Source organism: Gobio gobio, assembly GCF_949357685.1.
Source record: "Gobio gobio genome assembly, chromosome: 7".
NCBI lineage: Eukaryota > Metazoa > Chordata > Actinopteri > Cypriniformes > Gobionidae > Gobio > Gobio gobio.
The window spans coordinates 36,780,939-36,807,544 of record NC_137103.1 but is presented as its reverse complement, the minus strand read 5'-3'; the positions used below and the strand labels follow the sequence as shown (position 1 = coordinate 36,807,544).

At 40.0% G+C, this 26,606-nt stretch overlaps 1 protein-coding gene across 1 annotated transcript in view; it reads left to right on the top strand.

Annotated features, from left to right (window-relative positions):
• The window catches only part of il1rapl1a (interleukin 1 receptor accessory protein-like 1a), a 95,602-nt gene that overhangs the window by 6,839 nt on the left and 62,157 nt on the right, over positions 1-26,606 (top strand). Inside the window, exon 2 of the mRNA XM_079821322.1 lies at positions 11,998-12,095. Within this exon, the coding sequence (XP_079677448.1) occupies positions 12,011-12,095 (85 nt within the window). The 5' untranslated portion in view covers positions 11,998-12,010. The remainder of the gene's footprint in view (positions 1-11,997; positions 12,096-26,606) is intronic.

Here is a 26,606-nt window from a genome sequence, read left to right as displayed (position 1 = left end):
TTTCATTGTATTCACATGAGATAAATTCAAATAGGCTTTATGAGCATTACTATATTATAACATTTATCAGCTCGGAAGCTGTTTTTGTTTTTTAGAATGGAGTTTTGAGTTATTTTTCATTCAAAAATAACTGAATTTCATTTAATTTTTCATCTCAGATAATTTGGCCAGGATTTGACGAGAAAGTTTGAGTTCGTATTGAAATCTCTGATGTTTCATTCCAATACCTCAGCAGATCGGAGTGCTGTTCGAGACGCTGTTGAGTGCCTCTTCTGAAACTCAAGAAGGAATACTTTTGAGATTACTAGAGTCTTTTTCAGCAGACAAGTCTGAGAAGCAGGAGACTGAAGCGGTTCAGCCAACAATAGTATTCTCAATTGTATATTATTAACACATACCGTAAACCAGAATGTATTGATTGAAACTGATAATTAACATACAAATTGCACTGGCCCCATGGCTCACTTCTAAAGGAGTTAGAGTTAAATTTCAGTTGCAAAAACGTTTTTTTGTGTATGTGCAAAAAACAGTCCAATAAATTAAAACAAAAACAAATGTGCTATATCTTCGATTTTTTTTTTTTTTTTAATTTGTAAAGAGTAACCCTACATAATTAAATGCACAAATAAAACGTTTTAGTCTGTTTTTGAATACATTCAGTAGTTATTTATTTAGTATCATTGTTACTGTTGAAGCTTATTAGCACAGCCTCTACTAGATTGTTAACCTTCTTTTATACCATTCTTTTATATAATTCTAACCACTTAGCATTCAGAAATGTCTGCTCTGAAATGAAAATCATTGTTTCTAATCTCTGGATTGTATTTTTTTTTCTAGTATCCTCCATGCTGTGAACTAATATATATTCATGCACGTGTGTATATAGTTTTTCATGCATTGGAAGATAGTTTGGTCCTTGCATAAATAGCTAATTTGACTAATTTATCCATTCATGATGTGCCAGTGGCATGTTTCCCAGTCTGAAAAAAAACTGAATTGGAAATTGGTGATTTTCAGGCCTGGAAAACTCATGGAAGTCAATGAAATCTCAAAAGTCATAATAATTCTGTAGTGCGCATAAAATTAATTCTATAAATATCATTATATTCTTTTGTAGCCAACGTGAGAGTAACGGCCTTTAAAGGGGAGGTAAACCACGATTTCACTATTCTAACTTTAGTTAGCGTGTAATGTTGCTGCTTTAGCATAAACAACATCTGCAAAGTTACAACGTTCAAAGTTTAAAGTTTAAAGCAAAGGGAGATATTTGCTTTTAAAGAAATCCATTTCTAAGAACTACAGCAAACGGCCAGTAGGCGACTACACACATTCCTCCAGGGTTGGTGACATCATCAGGCTCAATATTTACATAAACCCCTCCTCCGAGAATATTAAATAGGGGGGGGGGGCGGGGGCGCCATTTTGTATCGCGGCGCTGTTGTGGTATAGTTAGGCTGGAGTGTTGTTGCCGCGATGCCGAGGAAACGCTGTTATATTCATCCGGATTGCAGGTCTGGGGTACTTGCTTTGTTCAGCCTTCATAGGGACAGGGGTGCGTTGCAGAGCGTTTAACATACAACATGTTATATGCACGTGTGTATGAGACAGAAGGGAACAGGCACGTGCGGGGCTCCCGCAGCACATTTCACGGAGGGAAACTTTCACAATGTTCGCGAGTTCAACACCGGATTTGCACAACGTCAGCTGCATGAGACAAACGCGGCCAGTGTGTGAATGCACGACGCGCGCGGGGCTCCCTCCCGCAGCACATTTCACGGAGGAAAACTTTCACAATGTTCGCGAGTTCAATACAGGATATGCACAACGGCTTGTCCTGAAAGCTGGATTTACAAACAGAAGCTGTTTACGGGCCACAACCTGTAAGTCTGATTTATTTTTCATCGATGTGTTTTCCTGTAATAGGTTGTAGCAAGGAAGTAAACAGATGACAACACTGTTCTGCAAACCAGTCTGTTAAATGCTTATTCATACTTAACGTTATCCGACGAACACCTATCGTTACAAACACTAACGTTAAAATCTCAACAGCGAACTTGGCATTATTGTAAATGATTCTTTGATTAGAGCTTTTATGTATTATTTATCTACAGGCTTGCTAAACATGGTTCTGTGTGTGATTTGGCTACTATAGTAAAGCCAGTGTTTAGTGTTTTGGGTTAATAGTTCTTGCGACAGATATTTGGCTACAATCGTTCTAAAAATACAAAAGTAACAGTGCCATTCAGTAGCGATCACTATAGATCCGCAGTCTTTACTCATTAGGACTGAACAGGTTCTGCTTGATCATCTTCACTAAAATGTTCTGGGTCTGATTCGGGCTCAGATTGGTGTGGTTTTATTGACGCCATCGTTTCTAATACTGACCAAAGCACAGTCTACCGGTAAAGGGCGTGACGTTTCCAACAAACGTGCACTGCGGTTAGCGAATCACAACACACTGGGCCAGCCAACCAATCTGAGCCCACTGCGTATTTTTGAGGGACTGGCTTCATACAACCCGGAAAGCATCAGACCGTTTTACAAGGAGGGACAGAGCAGTGTAGAATAAATGTCAAATATATGAAAAATAATGATTTTTTTTTTTAAACGAAGCATGAACACATGTTACAGTGCACCCCACAAACACAATCAAGCCTTCAAAACAATGTGTTTTACCACCCCTTTAAATCTCACAATACTTTTACACAAATAAGTTGAATCAGCAGTGTTTTTCAAGCATCAAACACAAGTGGAATAGTCAGTAGAAGTATGAGCCCCGCACACATCTAAATCTTTCATCATGTAAAGTCATGTCAGTCGTAATTTAAATTGAAAACCCTCAAGTTTTCTGCACATAGCTCTGTTCTTCTCTCCCATTGCTATCCATTATCTTTGCTGGCCCTTTGACCACCTATTATCTTGTCTTTCTTTTTTTGACTCCTGACTGAGAATGAGTGTGTCTGGTGAGGGGATTAGTGGTGCTGTGTCTGGAGGTGGTGTAGGAGAGCAGTAATACTCAATAATTAATCACCATCAGCAGCGCAGAGCATGGAAGAGTACTCAGGGGTCCCTTGTTAGCCGGGGCCGATCAGTGAAGTGTGAACAGTCTGCAAGCTGCTTTAACCACATACACACACACCTGATCAATATTCTGAATTTCATTTCATGTTAAGGGCACAGAAAGACTGTTACATGTGTGTTCTCTGACTTTTTCATGGCTGTGATGTATGGTCTGGGTAGAGCACCTGTAGTCAAGGTTGCATGTGCACTAACAAGTCCATGTCATATAAAAAAAATCTTTCAGGAGTCTATATTTGAGTTTATATTTATTGTTTCTCATTTCCTGCTTTTGCACTCTCTCTCTCTCACACACACACACTTGATGCCCCCGAGCATGTTCGACTTCTACTCTGATATTTGGCTGACACGAGAAAGCTGGAACTGCCACAATAAATAATGGAGTCCACAAAGACCGATGTGGTCTTTGTCCTCCGCCCCCCCCCCCCCATTCTTTTACAAACTCAAGCCCACACCTATAGTAACGCAAATACATACATGCATACATGTCTATTTGGCTCTCTTGTGAACTGTCATGTAATGTCTGAATATAGATGTGGCTCAGGTTGTCCTTGAATCATTCGTTCTACTGTCTCGTAAGTGTGTGTGTGTGTGCGGGTTTTTAACGGTGTGTATCGCTGTTCATAACGCAGCACTCTTCCTCCAGGGGCACTGTTATATTTACCGCATGGTAAATGTGTTGACTGTCAGGCCTGGAGATGTGGAGAGTTTAAATTGGATTAAATCATAAAATCACCACATCAATCATTCACAGCTGGGCCCACCGCCACACGCCTGTCCTGTGCATGTGTGTGAGCGACCATACATGCGTATGTGGATATTAGCTCCAATGAGAAATGAGGAAGACCTTCTGTGTTGCCTCTAACTGGACGGTGATTGAATTGCCAATTGTGACTGAAAAACAGCACTGCTCATATGGACTGATTTGATCTTAAAAGTGTTCAGTCTAGAAGATGATTAGGTGACTGTGATTAACAGGTGACTGTATGATTGCAGGTGGTTAGTGTTATTTTCTAAGTCAAGCATCTCAAGCCCTTTTTAAAAAGCCTTAACCCCTAAGGCTTAAAATATGACACATAACTCATCCCACACTGTACCTCGAATCATGCGGCTTGTTGAGAAGAGGCATGCTGTTACTTTTCTACGCTACTGATCTTGAGAATATATTGGCAAATTTACATTTTATATACATAATAAATGTAATTAATATATAATTTGCGCTTTTTTGTTGTTGTGCTAAAATGGGTGAAAAAATCTTGCTGAATCTATATACTGAGGCCCCGTCCACACGGGAGACGTGTTTAGCTGTATATGTAAATTTTGTACCGTATCAGCGTTTCGTCCACATGGATCCGGCGTTTTGGGAGCATGAATCTGATATTTTTTGGTCCCAGAATGGATAAATATGAATACGACACCCTTGCGTTTTCGTGTGTACAGCCAATCCGTATATTTTGTGAAACGGTGATGTCATAACACCACGTCCCGCACGGGAAAGACTAGAAAGGAATACAACTACGGCACTGGGCATGCGCACATCAATATTGCGTCCTTTAATTACTGTATTTGCATTATTGTAAGGGTAGGTTTAGGGTTGGGGTAGGTGTAGGCGTTAATAAAACAGATCTGGTAAGTAGCACATTTATTTATTGTTATTTTATTGTGAGATTTTGCCTCACCTCCGACTGTTGTTGTACCCTTTCTAGCCACAACTCTTCTTCTTCGTTTTTAATGTATTTCTGTGGCAGAATTACAGGCCACATACTGGCCTGGCATGTATGCTACATCGTTTTGAGTCGGTATCAGTGCTCTCGTGCGTACGCGGATATTTCTTGAAACAAGGGGAAAAAAAGATTGGATAGGGAAAGCTGAAAACGGAAAACGTTGCTGTTCATTTACACGACAACAGCGTTTGGGGGGCCTGACAACGCAAGCTTTTGAAAACGGGTTTCAACGTGCAAGGTTTTTGAAAACGATACCTTTGTCTCCATGTAAACAACAAAAACGAATCTGTGAAAACGGTGATGCCATGCGCATGCATGTTACATGATCACGCATGCGCATTATTAAGCCTTGTTTATACTTGACGCATCCGAAGATGAAGGAGTTCTAGGCGAACCTAGCCGAGCATGACGTCTCAACACACTGGCACACAGTTTGCACATACAAATGAGGTGCTTATATTTACAAAAGGAGTCTACAAAACCAGAAATAAGCCCTTTTAAATAACGACCCATGTTTAATAAAAAAATAATAATCACGATACTAAATGAAAAGGTTTAGTTAAATTAAGAAATATTTAAGAGATCGTTAATTTAGTTGTATACATGTGTGCATATATTTTGTTCTCACAAGTAATATCAAGGTTTACTGAGTTTTACACAATCCTTTTGTAGTGTGGTTTTTGGTGAAGCGTACTAAACTAAATATCATCACCTGTGTACATTAGCCCACTTCTTCTCGACGCTGTTTGCTGATGGTTTATAGAACAATTACTCCGAGTCGCCCTCTGTCGTTTCAAAGAATAGCACAACGGCGAGCGCGTCGAGTTCAAGAGATGATCGCGCTCACTCGCGCGCCGCGCGCTGCCGCTTGAGAAAGAATAAATATAAATGAATATCTTAAGGTATGTTGAGGATACATTACAACTTACTGAAACGTATATGTTGTGTAATTGCTCCATCGGTGTTTCAAACACGGAAAGACAATAAAACAGCTTGTAAACAATGTCATGTAGAATCACGTTTAACGTTACCTCAGAAGTCAGTGTCCACAGCTGTGAGTTCACTAGAGAGATTAACTCTTTCACTGAATACATGCACTATATTAGCCTATATATTCGTTATATTAGCCTATATATATTCATTATATACTACTTAGCCTGTTAGTGATGTCTTATTTATTTAATGTATGTTTAAATAAACCTGTCATGAAAATTACAGCCACTAAATGATTATATTTCAACAACAAATTGGAGAAAAAATAATAATACTTAGATTTAGAAGTTAATGCAAAAACTGCCTTATTTAAAGCTTATGAGTGTTGATTATTATATCTAAAAATAAATAGCAACTGAATTTAGGCTAATAGTTTGGGCTCTGTTGTTAATCTTTAATAGCAACATGTAAGTAAGGGCTCCCTATATAGTTTACATCTTTAAGAAACTTTTAGTTATAACTGAATTAATTTAAGGACCGACACATAATACCGAACCGTGACTTCGAAACCGAGGTACGTACCGAACCGTCAGTTTTGTTTACCGTTACACCCCTAGTGAGCAGGGATCATTTTGACAATGTTGTCGTCTAGTTTTAGTACAACGTTGTCATGTTGACATACACTTAGATTCTGGGGTAGATTAATGCAGAGTTCACACTGCCCGATTTTAGAGAGAGCAAGATACAGGGACCAGAGTTATGGACCAGAATATAAGTATTTTAATAGATGTATTTACAATTATATTAAACAGAAACAAAGCAAAAACATTTGCTTGACCAGCCAAATTATTTATTTACCTCCAACTCTTTTTGCAGAACACTATCCTTGCTCCTTGTGTCTCCCCAAACATTTCCTCCTCCATAATCTTATTTTCTTTTTCACTGCAAATCAGCGCACAGACAATTTGGACTGCAAGCTTTCTGCAGTCTATATTTTTAATAACTCCAATCTCGCGCAAGAACTCTGGTCTGACGCACTTGTGAACTCGCGTTGTTTCATTGTCACTTCTCGTGTGTGTTTGTGAAAAGTAGTTTGCGGACGGGACAGAGTTGTTGGCGATACTTCCTATTGTACAGTCATGCTTTGTAAAACCCCCTGTCGCAGATCCATTGTGCAGTGTGAACACAGCAGCAACTGAATGATACCCCAGATAGTCATGCAGTGTGAAAAGAGCAGTGATCCGACCAGTTTGAAAATCGTGCAGTCTGAACTCGGCATAACTTACCACATCCTAATATGTCACATACAACACTCTGGCAACCACCCAGGGGCGGCGTTTACGTATGGCAGTTGCTATACTCTTGGCATTCAGACAAGCAGGGGAAATAAACTGCTCATGATGCTGCTCGTTATTTTTGTTGCAGATTTGAAAAGCGAATTTAAACAGGCTAACGCCGTGTCCTAACCAGACACGATGCAACAAGATTTTCAGTGGCAAACCAGAATCGACCCGAGATCAATCGATCAAAAATCACAGCCAATCAGAAGAGCGTGGGGTGGGCTCTCTCTGCAAGCACGCTAATTGCATTCGCAATGAAATGGTTAAGTACAATATCAAATTCCTAAATCTTACACCTTTTATGCATGATTTAAAAATACATACTGAGTGACTGAAAAAAGTTTTTTATCATAGAATCAAGGTGAAAATATGTTCACCTTGAGTTTGAACATAGTTGTTTCCTTTCATTTATTTTTTTTAAGATTTGAGGTGAAGTATCCATTGTTGCTTTCAGTAAGGCTATGTCTATAAAGGTCACAAAAAATTATATTCAAACTCACTTTAAATTCTTTTTACATTTAAATAAAGAACATAATCTGCACTTGCCATACTTTGTATGTTGTTCCGGCCACAACGTTGCAGAAATAAAAACTTTGTTTGTAAAATAGAAATCGCTTTTGCTGCTGGTTAGTACAAAAAAATTCTGATTAACATGGAAAAGATAATTTTTCTCCCGTGTCGCGTTTGGTTAGGCACAGTGAAGGCTTATAGGGCCATTTCAGCATTTGCATTGATTTTGTACTGTTGTTAAGTCTGTTGTTAAGTTCTTTTAGTGGATTTTTTCTTTAATGTGGTTATTTGGGAATGTCATTGTTGTATGGCCAGAAGAGCTTGTGCCATACCCTAGGTTTTTGTGAAACGCCGCGACTGCAGCCACCCACAACAAGTTGCATCATTGCAGGAAGTTTTTGCATGGGAAAGCACCTTACTCACATTTTCTTCAGAAAAACGTTTAACTCCGATATTGTCATAATCAGCACAATCTAATAGCAATTCGTACATTTTTTATGGTATGGCAAATTGGTGGCTAATTTAGATTTAGCTTTTTTTTAATGATCTTATGCACTAGGGATAGTTATTCTTAGGGGTGGACATTTATGCTTACCTTTTTTTAATTTATTTTTTTTATGTACATTTCCACAAATCCACATACAAAATCAACACCTTGTAAAATACTTACATTATGATTGTCATGTTTGATTTGATGTACCTGTAATTTAAGTTAGTCATTTACTCTATTAGTCAATATGACTGACTTTCTTTCTTGTACTGGTCGTTCTTTTCCATGAAATTATAACCTTTATAAGTTTTATTGGAACTTTTAAGCTATATATTTACATTGATAAAGCACCTTATAATATATAAATATATAAATATATTTAAAAAAAATCTTTCAATAACTTTGTGTAAGGAACACATTGAAATTTAAGTCATAATTCACTGATCATTTTCTTCTCTATGTGAGCTGTTAATTGCTGTGATTGAACTCAACAACCGTATCAGTCAGATTTGTAAACAAATCATTCAGATTGTTTTTTTTTTTTTTTAAACTGGATCAACCAATTCATTTAAAAGAACAATTCATTCACAATTTAGACATCAATACTTCTCTCATGAACACACCAAGGGCGAATGTCAAGATTTTCAGTGAATAATTGCCTAAATGGGTCTGTTCCAATATAGTCCTATAAAATATCTCCTTTGTTTCACAGGGGAAAGAAAGTAATTTGGGTTTGGAAGGGAATTATGGTGAGTAAACGATGATACTTTTTTTTTTTCATTTTTGGGTGAACTATCCCTTTAATTAAAGCAGTAGTAAGTGATCTCATACACATTAACTGGTGGCTGTGAAAATGTGAAATCTTTATATACTACCTTTTCTCATTTTTTTCTCCCTCTCTCTCTCCCTCTCTCTCTCTCTCTTTCTCTCTCCTCTTTGAAAACCCTGAGATTATGTGTGGGAGAGGGATGATAAGCCCTTTAAAGAGATCACAAGAGCACTCTCTCTCTGTCGCCCCTTTGCCTTTTTAACACAGACACACACACGGACACACAAACACTCCCACACACACACAAAATAAAGTCTATTAACCTCTCAAATGCTACTGTTCCTGATGGGATTTAGGCCTTCCAGTGTCTGAATTTGGCATGCAATTCATCATCAGTAGAATGTTATTGTAAGATAATTACGGATGAAGAGGAAGGGTTTGCACACACTTATTAAGTTTACATTAATTATTTGAAAAAAGATGGGAAGCAGGGAATATAGGTGTTATTTGGTTAGATGTAACAAGCCTTGAAGGGAAATTCAGGAATACCATATACTGTAGCTGCAGGGAGTAATTTAGAGGTCTGCGTTAAAGTGTCAGGAGCAGTGCATTATGGGGGAGTCATGTGACAGGGTTGTGAAATAAATTATGAACCTGAAATGATGTTAAGGTGCTTTATCAGTGGGAGACCTCAAATAAAACTGTAAGCAGAGGTGATTGTGTGTAGTTGACCTAGTACTTGTGCTTTGAAAAATGTATTTGTCAAACTATTGGGCTATTTAAATTAATTGCAAAAAGCTAAATTTTTGTTTACAGTTTTGAAAAATAGTTACAGCAATTAAAATATACCCTGTCCCTTATACTTTGATATATAGTTTACAGAAAATCTCAATGGTGGCAAAAGATTTCATGTTCCCTGTCCTCATGTTCCTATCCAATATTTGCCTTAGAATCCGCACCGAACTCTGTGCCTCTTTATTAATGAATATTTCAATCACATTTGGGTTCAATAGACTTCAGAAGCTTGCACATAGTGTTCAGATTTCTTGTTGGGCTCTCTGATCACTCACATCATTTGTTCTTGCACTTTAAAGAGAGATGAATACACTAAATCATTACTGCTCTTATTTCTGACCTCTTTGTTAACAAGTTTAATTAATTCTCTTAAAATGTTGCACACCCAGAGTTCTTTTTGATAACCATGTATGTCCTACATTGCTCAAACATTTGAGGTTTAGAAGTACTCATGAAGACAGATATAAGTGTGTGCTTATTCCATTATGGAAATGGTTCAGGTTCCCCCTTAAAACAGGCTTCTATCACCTCTCAGATGGGGGAATTGTGTGGACATTGTTCACAGACAGCAAACCGAGATTAAAATAGATTTCAGATATGAACACAGAACTCAGGTGATTGAGTTGCTTCGTTGAAAGGCACAGAAATCAGATAAAATATGAAAAAGTCATACTTTAATATGATTTGACCATGAAAGAATGAATGCTTAAAGATTGTATCTCCCCTGGCTTTGTCTCTCACATATACATACATATATATATGGAGGAAATAAAAGGCAAAAATGTCTGGATTCCAGAGAAATTAAATTTGCAGACTGTAAAAATTTTTTGCTGGAACTTTGTAAATAGAGAGCAGAAAGTTGTTGGAAATCATGAAAGCCATATTTTGGCATTTTGGGAGCCATTTTCATTATATATGTTCACAAATTCTGATATTTAACTATTTAAATATTCATTTTTAGCAAAGGGCAGTTGTATTACAATAGTAATACATTTGTCTAATGAATAATAATAAAGATATTATTATATTATTATTATTATTATATAATCCCCCTCAGAGCTATCAGGACAATTTCAGGTTTCAGTAGATAAAAAATACTTTGATTATAACTGAAAGTAAATGAACTTGAATACTGTAGCAAATTTAATGCCCTTAATGTTGTGGCAATTTTCCCTGCATGTGGTATTGAAAATTGTGCTGTAACAATTCCTGTATTGTGACAACACTAGTCATATGAACATCTAGATTTGTTTATTTCTGGTCTGTGTTACCCCCCTATACTAAAGATCTGACAGACTAGACAAAATGCTAAATAATTAGTAGTGTCATCTGTCAGTATAAACAATTGTACATTTACTGAATACAATATGAGCGGGGACAGTTAAGGTTTTCCAAGTGTGTTGAAATCAATCGCATTATTAATGGTTTCTATGTTACTGAGGTATTGTGAGTGATTCTATCTGGTCAGGATGAACAATTAGATTTGTACGTTTCTGGAAAAACACGGGTTGTGGGTGGTTGCTATTCTGAGTGTTCTTTTGATATGTTGCTATGTGATTGCTAAGGTATTTTGAGTGGTGTTTTAAAGCAATTAACCCCGAGAATTTGGTTTGGTTTACAGTGTTTTTAGAATAAGAGATATTGTTAGGCATGTTGTGGAGCGGAAACAATTATACCAAGGTAATATACCAAGCAACAAACATGTAGTAATTTATAGATATATAATGATAATTCTTCCGCCAAGCTAAGTAGTTCTCAAGCAATGTTCAGCAGAATGGTTGACAAGCAACACAAGATGCAGTGGCGCAGTAATACTGATGTAACGACTAATAAGGTCACAGATGTGTGTTTTATAGAGTATTTTACAATGCTCAGCCAATTGTAATCAAGGACTGAAACTATCCATTTTATAAACTGTTAAAAATCATTAGCATAATATTGTTAATCACTTGCTTAGGTACTCTTAATTGTTTTTAGTGTGTTGCTGGGTGGTTGCTAGGTGGACTAATGTAAGTCTCTATATTTTCCATCAGTTTTATCTCCCAAATGTCCAGTGATTTAAAAAGTTTCAAACTGGTTTCTCAAACACACCCTCTTCAGATTCACACCACGCCAAATTCACACCATTGGTTGAGTCTGAAGTTGAAATGTTGTGCCGCTTAAACTAACAGGGCGGTGATTGACAGCATCGCCGTGTTTACCCTCTTCAGGAAACTGGGTTTTAACATTGACAAAATTACAAGCTTCATCTTTAAATCCTGTGTTTTACGGAAAAACAAATGCAGGTCTGTACATGGGTAGCTGATAGTTGTATGTTGCCTATATGACATGTGAGGTTTCTCTGTGTGTCTCCATCAGGCTGGAGAGGAAGATGACAGCTCTCAACCCAGTGCTGTTCCTTCTCTGTGGTGTCTCTGTGTCTCTGACGCTGAAGGTGGTGTCAAAGAGAGGCTCAGGTATGTCCAATTTCTGTCTCCCACTCTCTCTCGCTCTCTCTCATTACTCACAGAGGGCTTGCTCTTCACATTAAAGTGTAACATCAAATATTATTTCAAAGCGTAATGAAAGCTGCTATGCTAAACCGCTCTCACGGGCCATGTGACTGTACATATTAAAGCACAATTTAATGCAGCATTGATGGTGAAGGTCATTCTTGTGTGCTGAGACAGTGATTGTGTGTGTGCTTTCCTTTACGCACAAGTAGGCATGCACATAATCACCTAACTGCACACACACACACACACACACACACAAATGTGAACACGTGTAAACACACACATAAAATTTGCAACAGAGAACAGGTTGGGAAGACAGCAGTGCCAGCCCATCTGTCAGAGGTGATACTCTAATGTGTGTGAGGGAGGGTGTGTGGGTGTGGGTGTTTAAGGGAGCGAGAAAATGTGTGTGTGTGTGTGTGTGTGTGTGTGTATGACTGACTGGGAAAAAGCACAAAATGTGAGCCAAGACCACCATGTTCTCCAGATAATTAGGTGCAGGGAGGTGTTATGAGTTCAGCTGCAGTTTGATGTTCCCCAGGACCAAAATTTGTATTTCCTGTTACCTCATTTTTCTCCTGTAGCATAATAACAACACAAAAAAGAGTTACTCAATTACTGAACTTCTACGAGTTCACTGAAAATAATCTAAAAATATGAACCCATTTCAGCGTTGGCTAAAGTAACAGTTATTATATACAGTCTGATGGAAACTGTCGGGAGTCTTTTGAGGACTTCAGTACCTTGGCTTAAAGTCAGCATGAAATGGCATTCGCAACCCATTATATTTCTGTAAGTATCCATATTTCCGATTGAAACAGTATATTCAAGTGGAAAAAATGTAGAACGGGAGTTGATTTTATTTATAAGGACTTGATTGGATTGTGAAAAGTGGACGTTACATACCCAAATAGAGCCAGATCTGAATGCTTGTTTGTTTGAATGCTCAGCTAGGTTATCCTATTCAATTCAACATTATACAAAAGCCTACACAGCCTACAAAGTGAAATCAGTTATGAGGTGAAATGATGATGAAAGATAATTTTTTGTAATATCGTTCACTGATGAAATTTGAAATGAGAATAGGAATGTGCACTTAAAGTCGGCATGAAATGAAAATCCCTTTATCACCCTAAATGCATATCATTCCTAAATGCATGTTAATAATGTTATTAAGAACAATTCATCCATGCCTGTTTATTTTTTATTTTTTTGACCTTGTAATTTTTATTCAAAATGTCATAACTCGATCTTGTTCTCTGGTATGCTGGACCTCTCTAATTATTTAGTCCGCTTAAACATTTTCTTGTCACTACTTCAGTCACATCCATTACTTCCGTCAAGATTGTCTTTATGTTGCAGTCAATTTGCACATCACTGTGCCTTAGAGCAAGTTTCGGTTACCGATTCCATTGTAAAAATATGTTATTCGCAGTCAGCCATGGTTCATTTGTTCCATTAAGGTTATCTGATAATAAAATGGTCACCAAGATAATGAGCATTTGGCCACCATGTGTAGAATAACATGTTTTTTTGTTAGGCTAATGTGAGTGTACATTTTAAACATGTTTCACAAGTACTATTCATTTCTACAGGGGTAAAACCTTTTTTTTTAATGAGCACAATATGACAGAGTGCAACTTTAAGAAAGTAAATGGAGTCTATTTTGATTTCATGGTGAATTTAAAAACATGTTTCAGAGCACAGTCATCTTAAGAAAAAGCACTTCAATGCAGCCTTGAAAACACACTTGAAATGCATACATTTGAGATCACTTAAAGCACAGTCTTACAGAGACTTTTGACCATGGGGTGTTAAAGGTACAGTACTTTAAAGGTTTTTTGAAGGCACTCAAGAATTACAGTGATCCAGGACTGCCACCGACCGCTGTGTGATGAAAGCATGCTGGATGTAATGTGTAGTACAAAGATGTACTCAAATGTGTACCTGCTGGCTTGCCTCTTTTAGGAATGTCTGAGGACAACTTATGTGGCTTGCTGTTGATTACCACAAATAATTTTGCTGCACTCGTACAATCACAACATACATAATGCATAATTAAAACTTTTGTTCTTAATTTAAATTAAACATGATTACTTTCGCTTGGTGTCCCACAATGCAATGTGGTCAACTTTGATTTGCCTGAAATATTCAACTTCCAGTGTGAAAAATATTGACTCATTATCGCACTGGCCAAAGTGACTTCCTGAAGTAGATGTGCACCGTAGTAAGGTCATGTGGCACAGTTGCGTACAGCTTACTGTTTCATGCACTTAAAAAGATTTGTATGCAGTATACAGTACAAACTACTGAATGCAGTAAATCCAAGCAACTGAGAAACTGCACTCACAGGAGTTTCATCACTTATGCATGACCAGAAGTTCATCCACCCGGAAAAGTAGTCCCACCTCAACAGGATGATTCAGACAACTTAGACCTAAGTTGTAAAGTTCATGTGATGAACAGAATTCAAATAACAGCTTTATCAAAAACACAAGCTATACATTTTTTTGTCCAAGGACCAAGATCGAAAGTAGCCTGGAATATTACTTTTAATGAAACTGGGAAGTGTGTTGAAACCAGCAAGAGAGTTTTATTGGAATATTTGTGTGCTCTGCGCTGTTCGGCTCAGTGATGCTTCTGACTGTATTGCGGCAGAATCAACACTTCAAAGACACTATTAAATGTCAGACACATCAACATCCCTCTCCATGCTGAAGATGAAATAATAACTTTTCTTTTCCATCTGATCATCTCAGCAGAGGCCCAAGGCATGGCCCAAACATCAGTGTGTGTGTTCGTGACTTTGAGCGACACAAACACACATCTCATCAGCACAGCATGCATTCCTCTTGATGCGTTTTAAAGGACTTCACAGCTGTAATTGAACAGGACCATGTTCTGATTGGTTATGAGCTCTAATTGTCTTGCATTATGGATTATGAAGAGATGTTGAAATTTGAGTGCAGATTAATGAAAAGAGGTTTGAGAAATGAGGGGAAAAATGTCATACTCGTATAAGAAAAGGGACGCGTCATCTCTAAAGAAATGATTTAAGATGATTTGAAGCTAATTCATTTGTGCATTTTTACAAGATTTTTGCTTATATTATTCATATTAGACTTGTGAAAAGAACATTTGGTAATTTCAAGCAAGGGCAAGACCTCATAAAACAAAGATGCCTTGCAAATGGACTTTAGTTAGGGCTGTGAGGACCAGAAGTGCAGTCTGTCTAATGGGTTATACTGTCTTAGGTGATATCAAATTTTCACAAACCAACTACATTTTCTTTTCATCCATATTTCCTTGACTAACAACAATACAGCCCATTTAACTGACTGTAAATATATTCCTCACAGCCTCTTTTTGTTTCAAATAAAATAAATGGCATCTGTCCTGACTATGTCCCTCCTCACCAATGTTTTATTTTAGTTATCCATGAAATTTAATGGTGCGTTCAAGTCCTCCTAAGAAGTTTATATATGGGATGTCATAATACAACTAGTGATACACCGACATTTTGGCTACTCCAAATCTGTGGCCGAAATAGCAGCCATTTAATTAGCACATCTCCGATGGCATGTTTTGATTGTATTAGCGTCAATTTCGTGCACACAACGTGGATAAACTAAAACTGGTAAACATGTCAGCTGTGTGGACACTCGGGCTAGATTGACAATATTGATCTCTTGATTTGAATCATTACACTGATAGATTCTTAGATCAATCATTTGTTCTGTGTAGGTTTCTGTTGATGCGTGAACAAACATTTTTAAATAAATGTATTTTTGGTACTCTTTAATTCTTATGAATTTTTACTATTAATAATTATACCATGAAATAAACACGAATGATCGACAGAGGCGTGTTGAAAAAAACAGTACAACTTACCAAAATGTCTTGTGTAATCGCTCAGTCAGTGTATGAACCGGGGAAAGATGTCAATAAAACAGCTTGTATACAATGTCACTTAATGTTACATTTACCTCCAAGCCTTTCAATGACCATAAACTTGTTAGATAACTAGAAAAAATAACTCTAGAGAGGAGCATTTTGATAAATATAGCACTGTATCACTTATTCAGAATATTTTTACTTAACATGATGTCTTCATTTAATTTAATTCTTTCATTTAATGTGTTTGAATAAATCTGTCATGAAACAAGTTATCAAACTTTATTATCAATTAAATGTTTATATTTCACCAATAAATTGAATTAGAAATATAATTCTATTAATAAAAAGTTGATATAAAATTGTGCAAAATCTTATGTGCAATTTAAATGTTTGTACAACTAAGTTTTATTTTTGAGTGTTGATTATTAAATTTGATTAATTCATGTTTTTATTAAATATATTATTAAATAAACTTCCTGGATTTCCGGTTTTTGGTGCATCACTTCAAATGCATTCAAATGACTTTGGTCAGAGTGCCTTTTCTACAAAAAAAAACTGCAAGGTTTTAACTATTTCTACAAAATGGAGAATAAAGAATGTGCATCAGGTGTGTTTTTGCTTTTTTATGTTTTTATTCAATATAAGAAGGTGCTGTAATATTCTATTGTAATTGTACAATATAGTAATTTCATAAATTTTAACAAATTTGCTGTCAACTACAGATGCTGCATCCATTGCATCAGCCTTGTCTTCTCACTGACACACCCCCAACTTGGGAACTCGATGCTCAAAGAGAATACTTGTTTCCCACTTGCAATTCTGATCTTTCCAAACATGACCGAAACTTTGCTGTCTCTTTGGTTTGTTGCACCGGTCATTCTCTCCTTATACTGGCATCTAGTGGTGTGGATGCAGCATCACACAAAAAGCAAAAGTTGTCAGTTACTGATGCCAGTGTATAAATACATTTAAAATCAGCCCGGATTCATTTATTTAGCAATCGAAACTGTCCAGTATTACGAAGATTACCAAGTTGAGGCTAGTAGTATCTCAGCATGGCGTCCCCTGTGAGGCGAACTGCGCCATGTAGAATAAAACAGCTTTTATTAAGCTACTGATATGACTTAACCAGAGTTTCCAGTTTCCACTTAATTCGAGTTTTAGGCTCTATTTCACGCTCTCACACTGCCCAAGTAAATCTCACGCCAAATTAAAAAGCCAACGTGCAGCACTGATGTCTCTCGTTTGGCGTATTACATCAAGAGCGTTTCGAAAGCTGTGCTTTTGAGCCACGCGATATTTTGATGTAAAGCGCCATTCGGTCTGCACAGCTCCGCATGAAGTCGAACAGACTTATTGACAAGGTATGGGTTTTAATTAAACCAATGAAGACCTGTAACCTCTTGATTGGACCAGTCTGTACCAATAACATTTTCCCGCACCATGCATGGTCACTGTATATGCTGATGACCCCCACCTGCACCACAATCGCCGAAGATGTTTAGGAAGCATTGTGAAGCGTAGTATCTGCACACAAAGTCAAATGAATCGATACTGTGGCAGGGTGAAGAATCACACAACACAGTGCTAGGTGAAAAGCCCCCGGAGGGTGGGTTTATTGTGGTCAAGTGAACGAACAGTGAGGTGGTGAAGTCTTTGGTGCGCGGTGCTTCCTTCTTCCCGGTAGTGCAGTGGTGACTCGCGGTGACGTCAGAGGGACTGGGTGGCCGGAGTGTCACAGGCTGCTGTCTGAGAAAGAGAGAAAGGTTAGTGCGCTGCTTCATGGAGTGTTCGTGCTCAGACTGGTGTTCCCATGTGCGGTGCTTTATGTGGTGTGGTGATCGCCTGCAGCTGTGCCAATCCGGTCCGTGCTGAGTGCTGGCAGGTGATCGGTGTTTGTTGCCAGGGCGACGCTGACGAGAGCTCTGGAGACTTGTCACACTCCCCCCCCCCCTAAGCGTCGCTCTGGTCCTGTAACGATAGTTAGACACACACATTGGGGAACATAGGGGTGGGCGGGGAGTGCGCCCTGACAGACCTGCGTAAGCCGACCACAGCCTGGAGAGTCCGTCCGCGTTGGAGTTGGCCGTCCCGGCCCGATGCACCACCGTAAAGTGGAAGTCCTGGAGCGCCAGGAACCACCGCGTCACCCTGGCGTTGATGTCCTTGGCTCGGGCCATCCACTGCAGCGGGGCGTGGTCCGTCATCAGGGTGAAGCGGCGTCCCAGCAGGTAGTAGCGGAGCTCCAGGACTGCCCACTTTATGGCCAGGGCTTCCTTCTCCACCGCCGCATACCTGGTTTCGGCTGGGGTCAGCTTACGGCTGATGTATGTGACCGGATGCTCTTCACCTTCGCGGACCTGGGAAAGGACCGCCCCCAGGCCCGTGTCCGAGGCATCCGTCTGCAGCAGGAAGGGGCAGTTGAAGTCGGGCGCCCGCAAGACCGGCTCCGTGGTCAGGGCGGTCTTGATCTTCCGGAAGGTCCTGTCCAGGCTGCTGTCCCACTGCACCTTCTCCGGCTGCCCCTTCCTGGTCAGGTCTGTCAGGGGAGATGCTAGGGTGGAGAAGTCGGGGATAAAACAGCGATAGTACCCCGCCAACCCCAAAAAGGCTCGTACCTGGGTTTTGGTCTCCGTGCGGGTCGTCGACAGGATGGCGTCTATTTTCTTCTGCTGGGGCTGGATCAGTCCTCTACCCTCCCGGAAACCCAGGTACTGAGCCTCGGCGAGGGCGAGATGGCATTTCCGGGGGTTGGCGGTTAGCCCAGCCCGCCGGAGTTCCAGGAGCACCCTCCGCAACCGCTCCAGGTGGTCCTGCCAGGTCTCGGAGTGGATGACTACATCGTCGAGGTAAGCCGCCGCATACGCTTGGTGGGGACGTAGAAGAATGTCCATCATCCTCTGGAAAGTAGCGGGGGCCCCGTGCAGGCCGAAGGGGAGGACTCGGTATTGCCAGTGCCCACTGGGTGAGGAGAACGGCGTCTTCTCCTTGGCGGAGTCGGTGAGGGGAACTTGCCAGTAACCTTTTGTGAGGTCGAGCGTCGAAATATACCGAGCCCTCCCCAGACGCTCCAGTAGCTCGTCCACTCGGGGCATCGGGTAGCCATCGAACTCCGAGACCTCGTTGAGCCGGCGGAAGTCATTACAGAAGCGGAGGGTGCCATCCGGCTTCGGGACCATGACGATGGGGCTGGACCAGGCGCTGCGTGATGGCTCAACAGGGCGGTGTTGTGGCTCCTCTTCCGGCGGCGACGACTATGGGGGCGGCTCCCGGCCCGGCTGGCTGGCTGCGTGGTGGCCCGAAGAAGCTCCTCGAACCCCGGCCAGTCCCGCCCAAGAAGCACAGGAACCGGAAGATCTTTCAACACGCCAACCTCCACTGGCCAGGCGCCAGGGCCCGCTGATATTGTCACTCGGCGGGCCGGAACATGACGAGTGTCGCCGTGAACGCAGGTAATTGGGAGCTGTGCCTTGACGGCCTTCTGCGGTGGGAGGACGGCGGCTTGGACGAGACTGACCGAGCTTCCGGAATCCAAGAGGGCCCATTTACCTTCACCTTCGCTCACGGAGCCTCGCGGGGTGGGTCCTGGTGTAGGCTGCAACCAGCCAGCCATGCGCATGCTGGCGGGGCAGGTTCCTCCGTGGGCATTGGTTCGTCGACGGGGCCGGGAGCCGCTGGCCTGTGCACTGGTCGCGGGGTACCTTCCGGCGTGCGTCGCTCCTGGACCACCCTCCGAGGGAAGGTCCAGGAGGACCCCTATTGTCTCACCAGACAATAGGGGTCCCAGGACCCGCGCCCACTCGCTTCGTTCCCAGCCTTCCCGAACTGCCGTGGTCTCGAACATCTGCAAATACAGTTCAACATTATCTTGTGAGGTCAGTTTTGGCAGTAGTTGGGTTGCTCGGACACGCGGGTCAGGAAGCGGAACGTGATGGGCGGCGGAGAGGCGGAGGGCGGCGAACTCTTCTTCTATGGTGGCTTGACGGGCTGCCAGGTGTTCAGTGATCTGCTGCTGACGTGCACTCACTTCCGTTAAGCATTTGAGCAGGTCTTCCATGACGGGGAGAAGCGCCGCCCTACTTCCGGGTTCCGTGAGTGACTGGGGAAACAGAAAAACAAAATAAAAGTCCGGGGATGGTTGGTGATTCTTCACGCTCTTGCCCGCATTCTCCACCACTGTGGCAGGGTGAAGAATCACACAACACAGTGCTAGGTGAAAAGCCCCCGGAGGGTGGGTTTATTGTGGTCAAGTGAACGAACAGTGAGGTAGTGAAGTCTTTGGTGCGCGGTGCTTCCTTCTTCCCGGTAGTGCAGTGGTGACTCGCGGTGACATCAGAGGGACTGGGTGGCCGGAGTGTCACAGGCTGCTGTCTGAGAAAGAGAGAAAGGTTAGTGCGCTGCTTCATGGAGTGTTCGTGCTCAGACTGGTGTTCCCATGTGCGGTGCTTTATGTGGTGTGGTGATCGCCTGCAGCTGTGCCAATCCGGTCCGTGCTGAGTGCTGGCAGGTGATTGGTGTTCGTTGCCAGGGCGACGCTGACGAGAGCTCGGGAGACTTGTCACAATACTGAATCAAGATCTGAATCGTATCGCAAGCTTATGAATTGAAATTGTGAAATTTGTGTCAAGCACTAATAAAAACAGTAGGATACCACACTCAAAAAAATGAACTTTCACTGTTGGTAGTTGCACTCAAATCATCCTTGTTCACATTACTTATGTAACTAAATGAACTTATATTTACTGAGTTGTTTCTTCTAAAAATGAGTATTGTCAGTTTTACTTAATAAGTGTTTGTTCGGTCAACTTAACATTGCTGAGTGAACTGAACAAACTGGGCAGTGGATCTGTAGTTCCCAGCATGCTTTCCAAAGGACTGCATTAGGAGAGTAAATTTAGGGATTAAAGTGTTATTTTATGTTTTTCAGTAAAGGGAAAGATGTTGTTAGTTTATGTTAGTGTTTAATGTTCAGTTATGTTGGACATTTAGAGGAGTTTCTGTTATTTTGTGGTTACCATTATGCAGAAGAGTGGTGCCTGTGTTTAGGCTGTGGGCACTCATATACACATTACACACATTATTGGATAAACTTCCTGACCTCAATTAAAGGGTTAGTTCACTCCAAAATGAAAATTCTGTCATTAATTACTTGCCCTCATGTCGTTCGACACCTGTAAGACCTTCGTTCATCTTCGGAACACAAATGAAGATATTTTAGTTGAAATCCGATGGCTCAGAAAGGCCTCCATTGGCACAATGCACTGTACACTCTCAAGACCCTTAAAAGGTACTAAAGACGTCATTACAAAGTCCATCTCACTACAGTGGTTCTACAATAATTTTATGAATCAATGAGAATAGTTTTTGTGAGCAAAAAAACCCTAAATAACGACTTAAATAGTGATGACCGATTTCAAAACACTTCATCATGAAGCTTCGAAGCGTTATGATTCAGTGAGTCGATTCAGTGGTTTGGACCGCCAAAGTCACGTGATTTCAGCAGTTTGGCTGAATCATGATTCGACTCGCTGATTCATAACGCTTCGAAGCTGCATGATGCAGTGTTATCGGTAATCACTATATAAGTTGTTATTTAGGGTTTTTTTGCGCACAAAAACTATTCTCGTCGATTCTTAAAATTATTGTAGAACCACTGTAGTGAGATGGACTTTGTAACTACGTCTTTAGTACCTTTTATGGGTCTTGAGAGTGTAAAAGTACATTGTGCCAATGGAGGCCTTTCTGAGCCATCGGATTTCAACTAAAATATCTTCATTTGTGTTCCGAAGATGAACGGAGGTCTTAAGGGTGTCGAACAACATGAGGGTAAGTAATTCATGACAGAATTTTCTTTTTTGGGTGAACTAACCCTTTAAGTTATTTGCATTTTGTTTCTAAAAATATGATTGTTGTTATTTAATAGTTTTCCACTTACTCTTGTAGAGCAAGTAGTTAATTTAATAAGGTAAATTAAGTCAATAAATGTGTTGATCTAACATAATAAACTTTTATAAATTTAACAACATTATTTAGTAAATCGCACATATAAAGTTAGTTACCGATTGTTTTGTCAATCACAATACACTTACAGTGATGCAATGCTTTTGTGTTTGTTAATTTGTCAACCCCCTTCCATAATTCTCACTCCAAGCTAAACTCAAAAGTTGGCAACGCTGGTTGATATGCAAGATGAACTTGACAAAAGTACTTTTTCTTTACATAAACATTTTTAATGAGGGAAACTTTAATGGTTAAGGGTGTGAAATTGCATGTGTGAGCAAGATATGTTTACGTCTGAATGTCTAATGATGGAAATTTGTGTTTATACAGTAAATGTTAAAGTTTGACATTATAAACTTTAACTTTCATTGGCAGAAATTCCAAATAAAACAAACCAACACAACTCTGACATGCACAAACGCATGCAAGCACACTCAAAGTGTCAGTTCATCCTGTCTCATTAAGCACACTATAGTTCCCCTCGCTCGCTCTCAATCTATGTCTGTTTTTTAAATGCTAATGATGGATTAGCCCGTGCTCTGGCCTCAGGATTTTCTCTCTTTATTCCTATGTTTTTTTCAGTTCTCTCTCTCAGGTCCCTCTCTTTTCTCTTGCTGTCATGTTACTGTGACCCGTGGACCCTCTCTCTTTTTGAGAGCCAAAGAAAGGCCTCTAACGACAGAAAAGACTTCAATCCCTCTTTTCTCCATCTTAGTCGACTGAAGGAATTTTTCCATTATTCCCCTCAGAGCTGTGAGAAAATCGCTCTCCCCATTGGTTAACAGGCCACCTGCTCGCCCAGCGAACCTGCTCGACCTCCGTCGCCATGGCAAGCCAGAGGCGGAGGTGAGCAGATGAGAGGTATGGGAAAAGATCAGGGACGAACAGTCACGCTATTGTCCAACAGAGACCTGCTTGAGGTTAGCGGAAACTCGGAAAGGTCAGTGCGCGGTCGAGGAAAGGTCAAAACAAGGGGCGGGGAGGAAGGCGCTCGGTCGGCATGGTGCGTAGTCATGGAAATGTCCTCAATTTGCCTGATGCATTCTGACTAAGACAAATTAGAGGCGGACAAAGCGATTTTTTGCAATCGCTGATCCGAGAGAGTGGTAAGACTCCATGGGAACAGTAAATAAGAGCAGCAGTGCATTGTGGGAGATTAAAATCACTTGTTTGGCCCAAAACACATCAGCTTAGAAATATGGGGTACATAATGAGTTTATATGAATATACCTACTCAAAACAGCTATAACCATAAAGCACGGCGAAGCAAAGGAGCCCCCTTCCTCCTCTTCCTCTCGCTCTCTCTCTTTCTGTCTCTACAGAGAGCAGTAGGAAATGGAAATGCACACTTTATGGGTCTGGGTGATTGGATTTGCATGGCGTCAAGCCAGCACAAACACACACACGTAAACACACACACACTAAGACACAAAGTGTCTGAGAGAGCAGTGGTAACTCAAAGTCAACATGACAGTTTTACTGGGGTGCAGTTGCTCTCAGTGTCTAAAGCAAACAGCCATTTACTGTTGCACTAAATACCGACTAGCATTTGCCCTCAATATCAGAGAGAGAAATTACCAGCTCAAATTCAAGCAGGGAATGGGAAATTAGAAACCAAATTCGAGTTTCCTCTTAAAAGACTGGCTGTTAATGGGCCTTTGCGTGGAAAGAGCCAATCGAGATTGTCAAAATTAATTTCAGATTCCTCCAAGCATGATTATATACCCTATCTCTCAATTACAAATAACTGTTTCATCTTTGAAATTCTCATTCTCTCGTTTAATGGAAAACAGGACTTGTTCAGTTCAGGTTCAGACCTCTTGGTTTTTTTTTTAATCCAAACTCTTGTATTTATTTCTGAATGCAGTGAATTGATCGTAAGTATGGCTGAAAAGCCATTTTTTCTACAGAAGTCTGTCATGTTCTGAAGCTCTTGCTGTTTTACTGCGACACTCCAAATTGGCTTTAGACGCATTTCCGGTTTATTTTGTTTGAGACCCCCTGGAATCCTGCACAAGTCTTTCGAATTCAGCGCTAGCCCACCTGTGGTAGGGTGACAGCGTGTGGCGTACTTCTGCTTTATTGCGTTTGATCAGAGGCCTTTGCCAAGTCTTATTAAGATGTTCCAGTTTAAGTAAGCGCAAGATATACTCCATATCCTTAACTGGCTCTTTGTTAAAGCAGAACATTTGAATTAAATGAGATACAATGGTTAATTTAATATTACTGTAATTGACTCCAGTGGTCGGGCATTTCACGTTAATATCACAGAGGAGGACTGCCTTCTGGTTGAAAGAGAGTGAGAGAGACAGGAGGAGAGAGTAAGAGTGACAAAGACTGAGAGTGAATGTTAGGAGACCTCCAGGGATGAGGTGACCTACAATTAGTGACAGTAACATGATAACTCAAGGCCAACAGCCGTCGATTAGCATATTTCATAATTGATTACAGAATATCTTCGGAGGACGAATATTTATTCAGACCTAGTTAGGGCCAATTTAAGGGTGAATTAATGAGGAAACGAGGCATAAAACTAGACCTGTGCTTTCTCTTTCTTTTCCGTTAGATGTTGAATTACGCAATTATGTAAATTCAAGGATGATGGCTGCAGAGGAAAACAAATTCCATAACAAGAATTAATCCCAAGTGACCATGATAGAGGAGTTTTGTTCCGTCCAGTCTGATGATTGTTCTTATTCTTAACTGCTATAATAGGCTAATTGAAAAAGCTCCTGTCATACATGTATGTCTCATTCGTCCATATACATCTAAATGTTTTTGTTGCTGTTGTCCTCTGTCCTATGACGTTTCAAATAGATTTATGCAAATTCCATTCTATTAAAGAATAGTTCTCACAAGAAATACAATTAATGGAGGCTATTTACACTAACTCCACCCTCTGACATGTGGTTTGACCAGACAAAATTATGGAAGATGCTGGATTGGTCGACACTAGCAATAGGCGCGTGGCAGAAAGTTTTGACGCAAATCGACCCGAGTTCGAAATCGCCTTTTGCCGAAGTCGCTCTACTCCCTTTTCCCATCACATATCAGATCAGAAAGGCATTTATTAAAAAAAAAGAAAAAAAGTATATTCGAAAAGTGGAAATAAGTGTATAACGTGTTAGGGTATTGGGAGGGCTTTATTTTCCCAACAAGGTGGCATCCATTTAATATTTTGAATAAATATAATCATTTATACTCTGTTATTATTGCATACCGTTTTAATGTACAACAACATTTGGGTGCAAATAGTAGCAATCTGCCTCTATTTATATTATTTAAATAGCATCTAACTACTATTTACACTTTTTTACAAAGAAAATACTGCTAGTTTTACAGTGTAAATAGAATCTGTCTCTATTTTCACTTAGTGCAAATAGCATCTATTGCTAAGAAAACATGCTATTTTCACTTGGTGCTAATAGCTGCTGCCTAAAATGTATTGTTAATGTTGTTCCCAACCTGTATGGTTTTTTTGTTTTTGTTTTGAGGGACACAAAGTCATTCTGCAGAATTTCCAGTATGCTCTTGCAGACAGTGACCAGGGTCAAGACCAGGGTCTTTTTCTCACACACTGAAAAAATTAAAAAGTTAAATAATATATTTAATCATAAAAAAGTTATTTAAAAATATTTATAAAATATTTAAAACTACATTGAAGGGTTAGATCAGGTAGAAATAGCAATGTGATAGTTTTTACAGTTCACAAAGCTATCACATTTACTTTTGAAGACCTAAAATATAGCTTCATGGTGCTTCCTTGTCTTGTTTTATCATTTCTGGAGATCAAAGGCTCAAAAAGTTTGCCTTTTATTGTATGAGAAGTATAAATATTATGAATATAATTATAGCAGCTTGAATATTATCCTAAACGTCTTTTTTATGTGTGATGCAATGAAGAAAAACAATCATATAGGCTTGGAACGACATATTGGTGAGTAAATGATAACAGAATTATACATTTTTTACGTGACATATTCCTTTAAGAATACATTTTGTTGCATTCTATTTTCTTTTTCTTACGTGTAGCCATTTTTATTCTAGGGCGAAACACTAATCTGATGTGCTAATCATGACCTCTTTGCTTGGAAAGGCGTCTGTAGTTATGAAAACTCTGTAGTGAAGCATTTTAACAAGGTTCTTATCTAAGCAACAGAAACCCACTTAAACTAATTCTCCACCTCCATCCGCACACACACACCATCCACGCACACACACACTCCCTTGAAGATGAGTGATTCCCTCAAACTTAAGAAACAAGTGCACAGAGAGAAGATTGCAAGTATGATTATCAAGTAAGATTATCTCTCTTTATCTACTCCTGTATTCTATTTTAATGCATTTCATTCATTTGCTCTCATGCATCATCTCAACAACAGTTCAGATGTAATATTATAACGGGCTAGATTTTTCCATCCATGTTGCAAGCGTATGCCATGGCATTGCTATTCAGTTGCTAAGGTGTTTTAAGTGTTCTTTTGCCTATTGTGATGCAGTTGCTAGGGGGTTCAGAGTGGTTGCTATGGTGTTGCTAGGGGGTTCTGGGTAATTTTCTAGGTGCTTAGTCTCTAT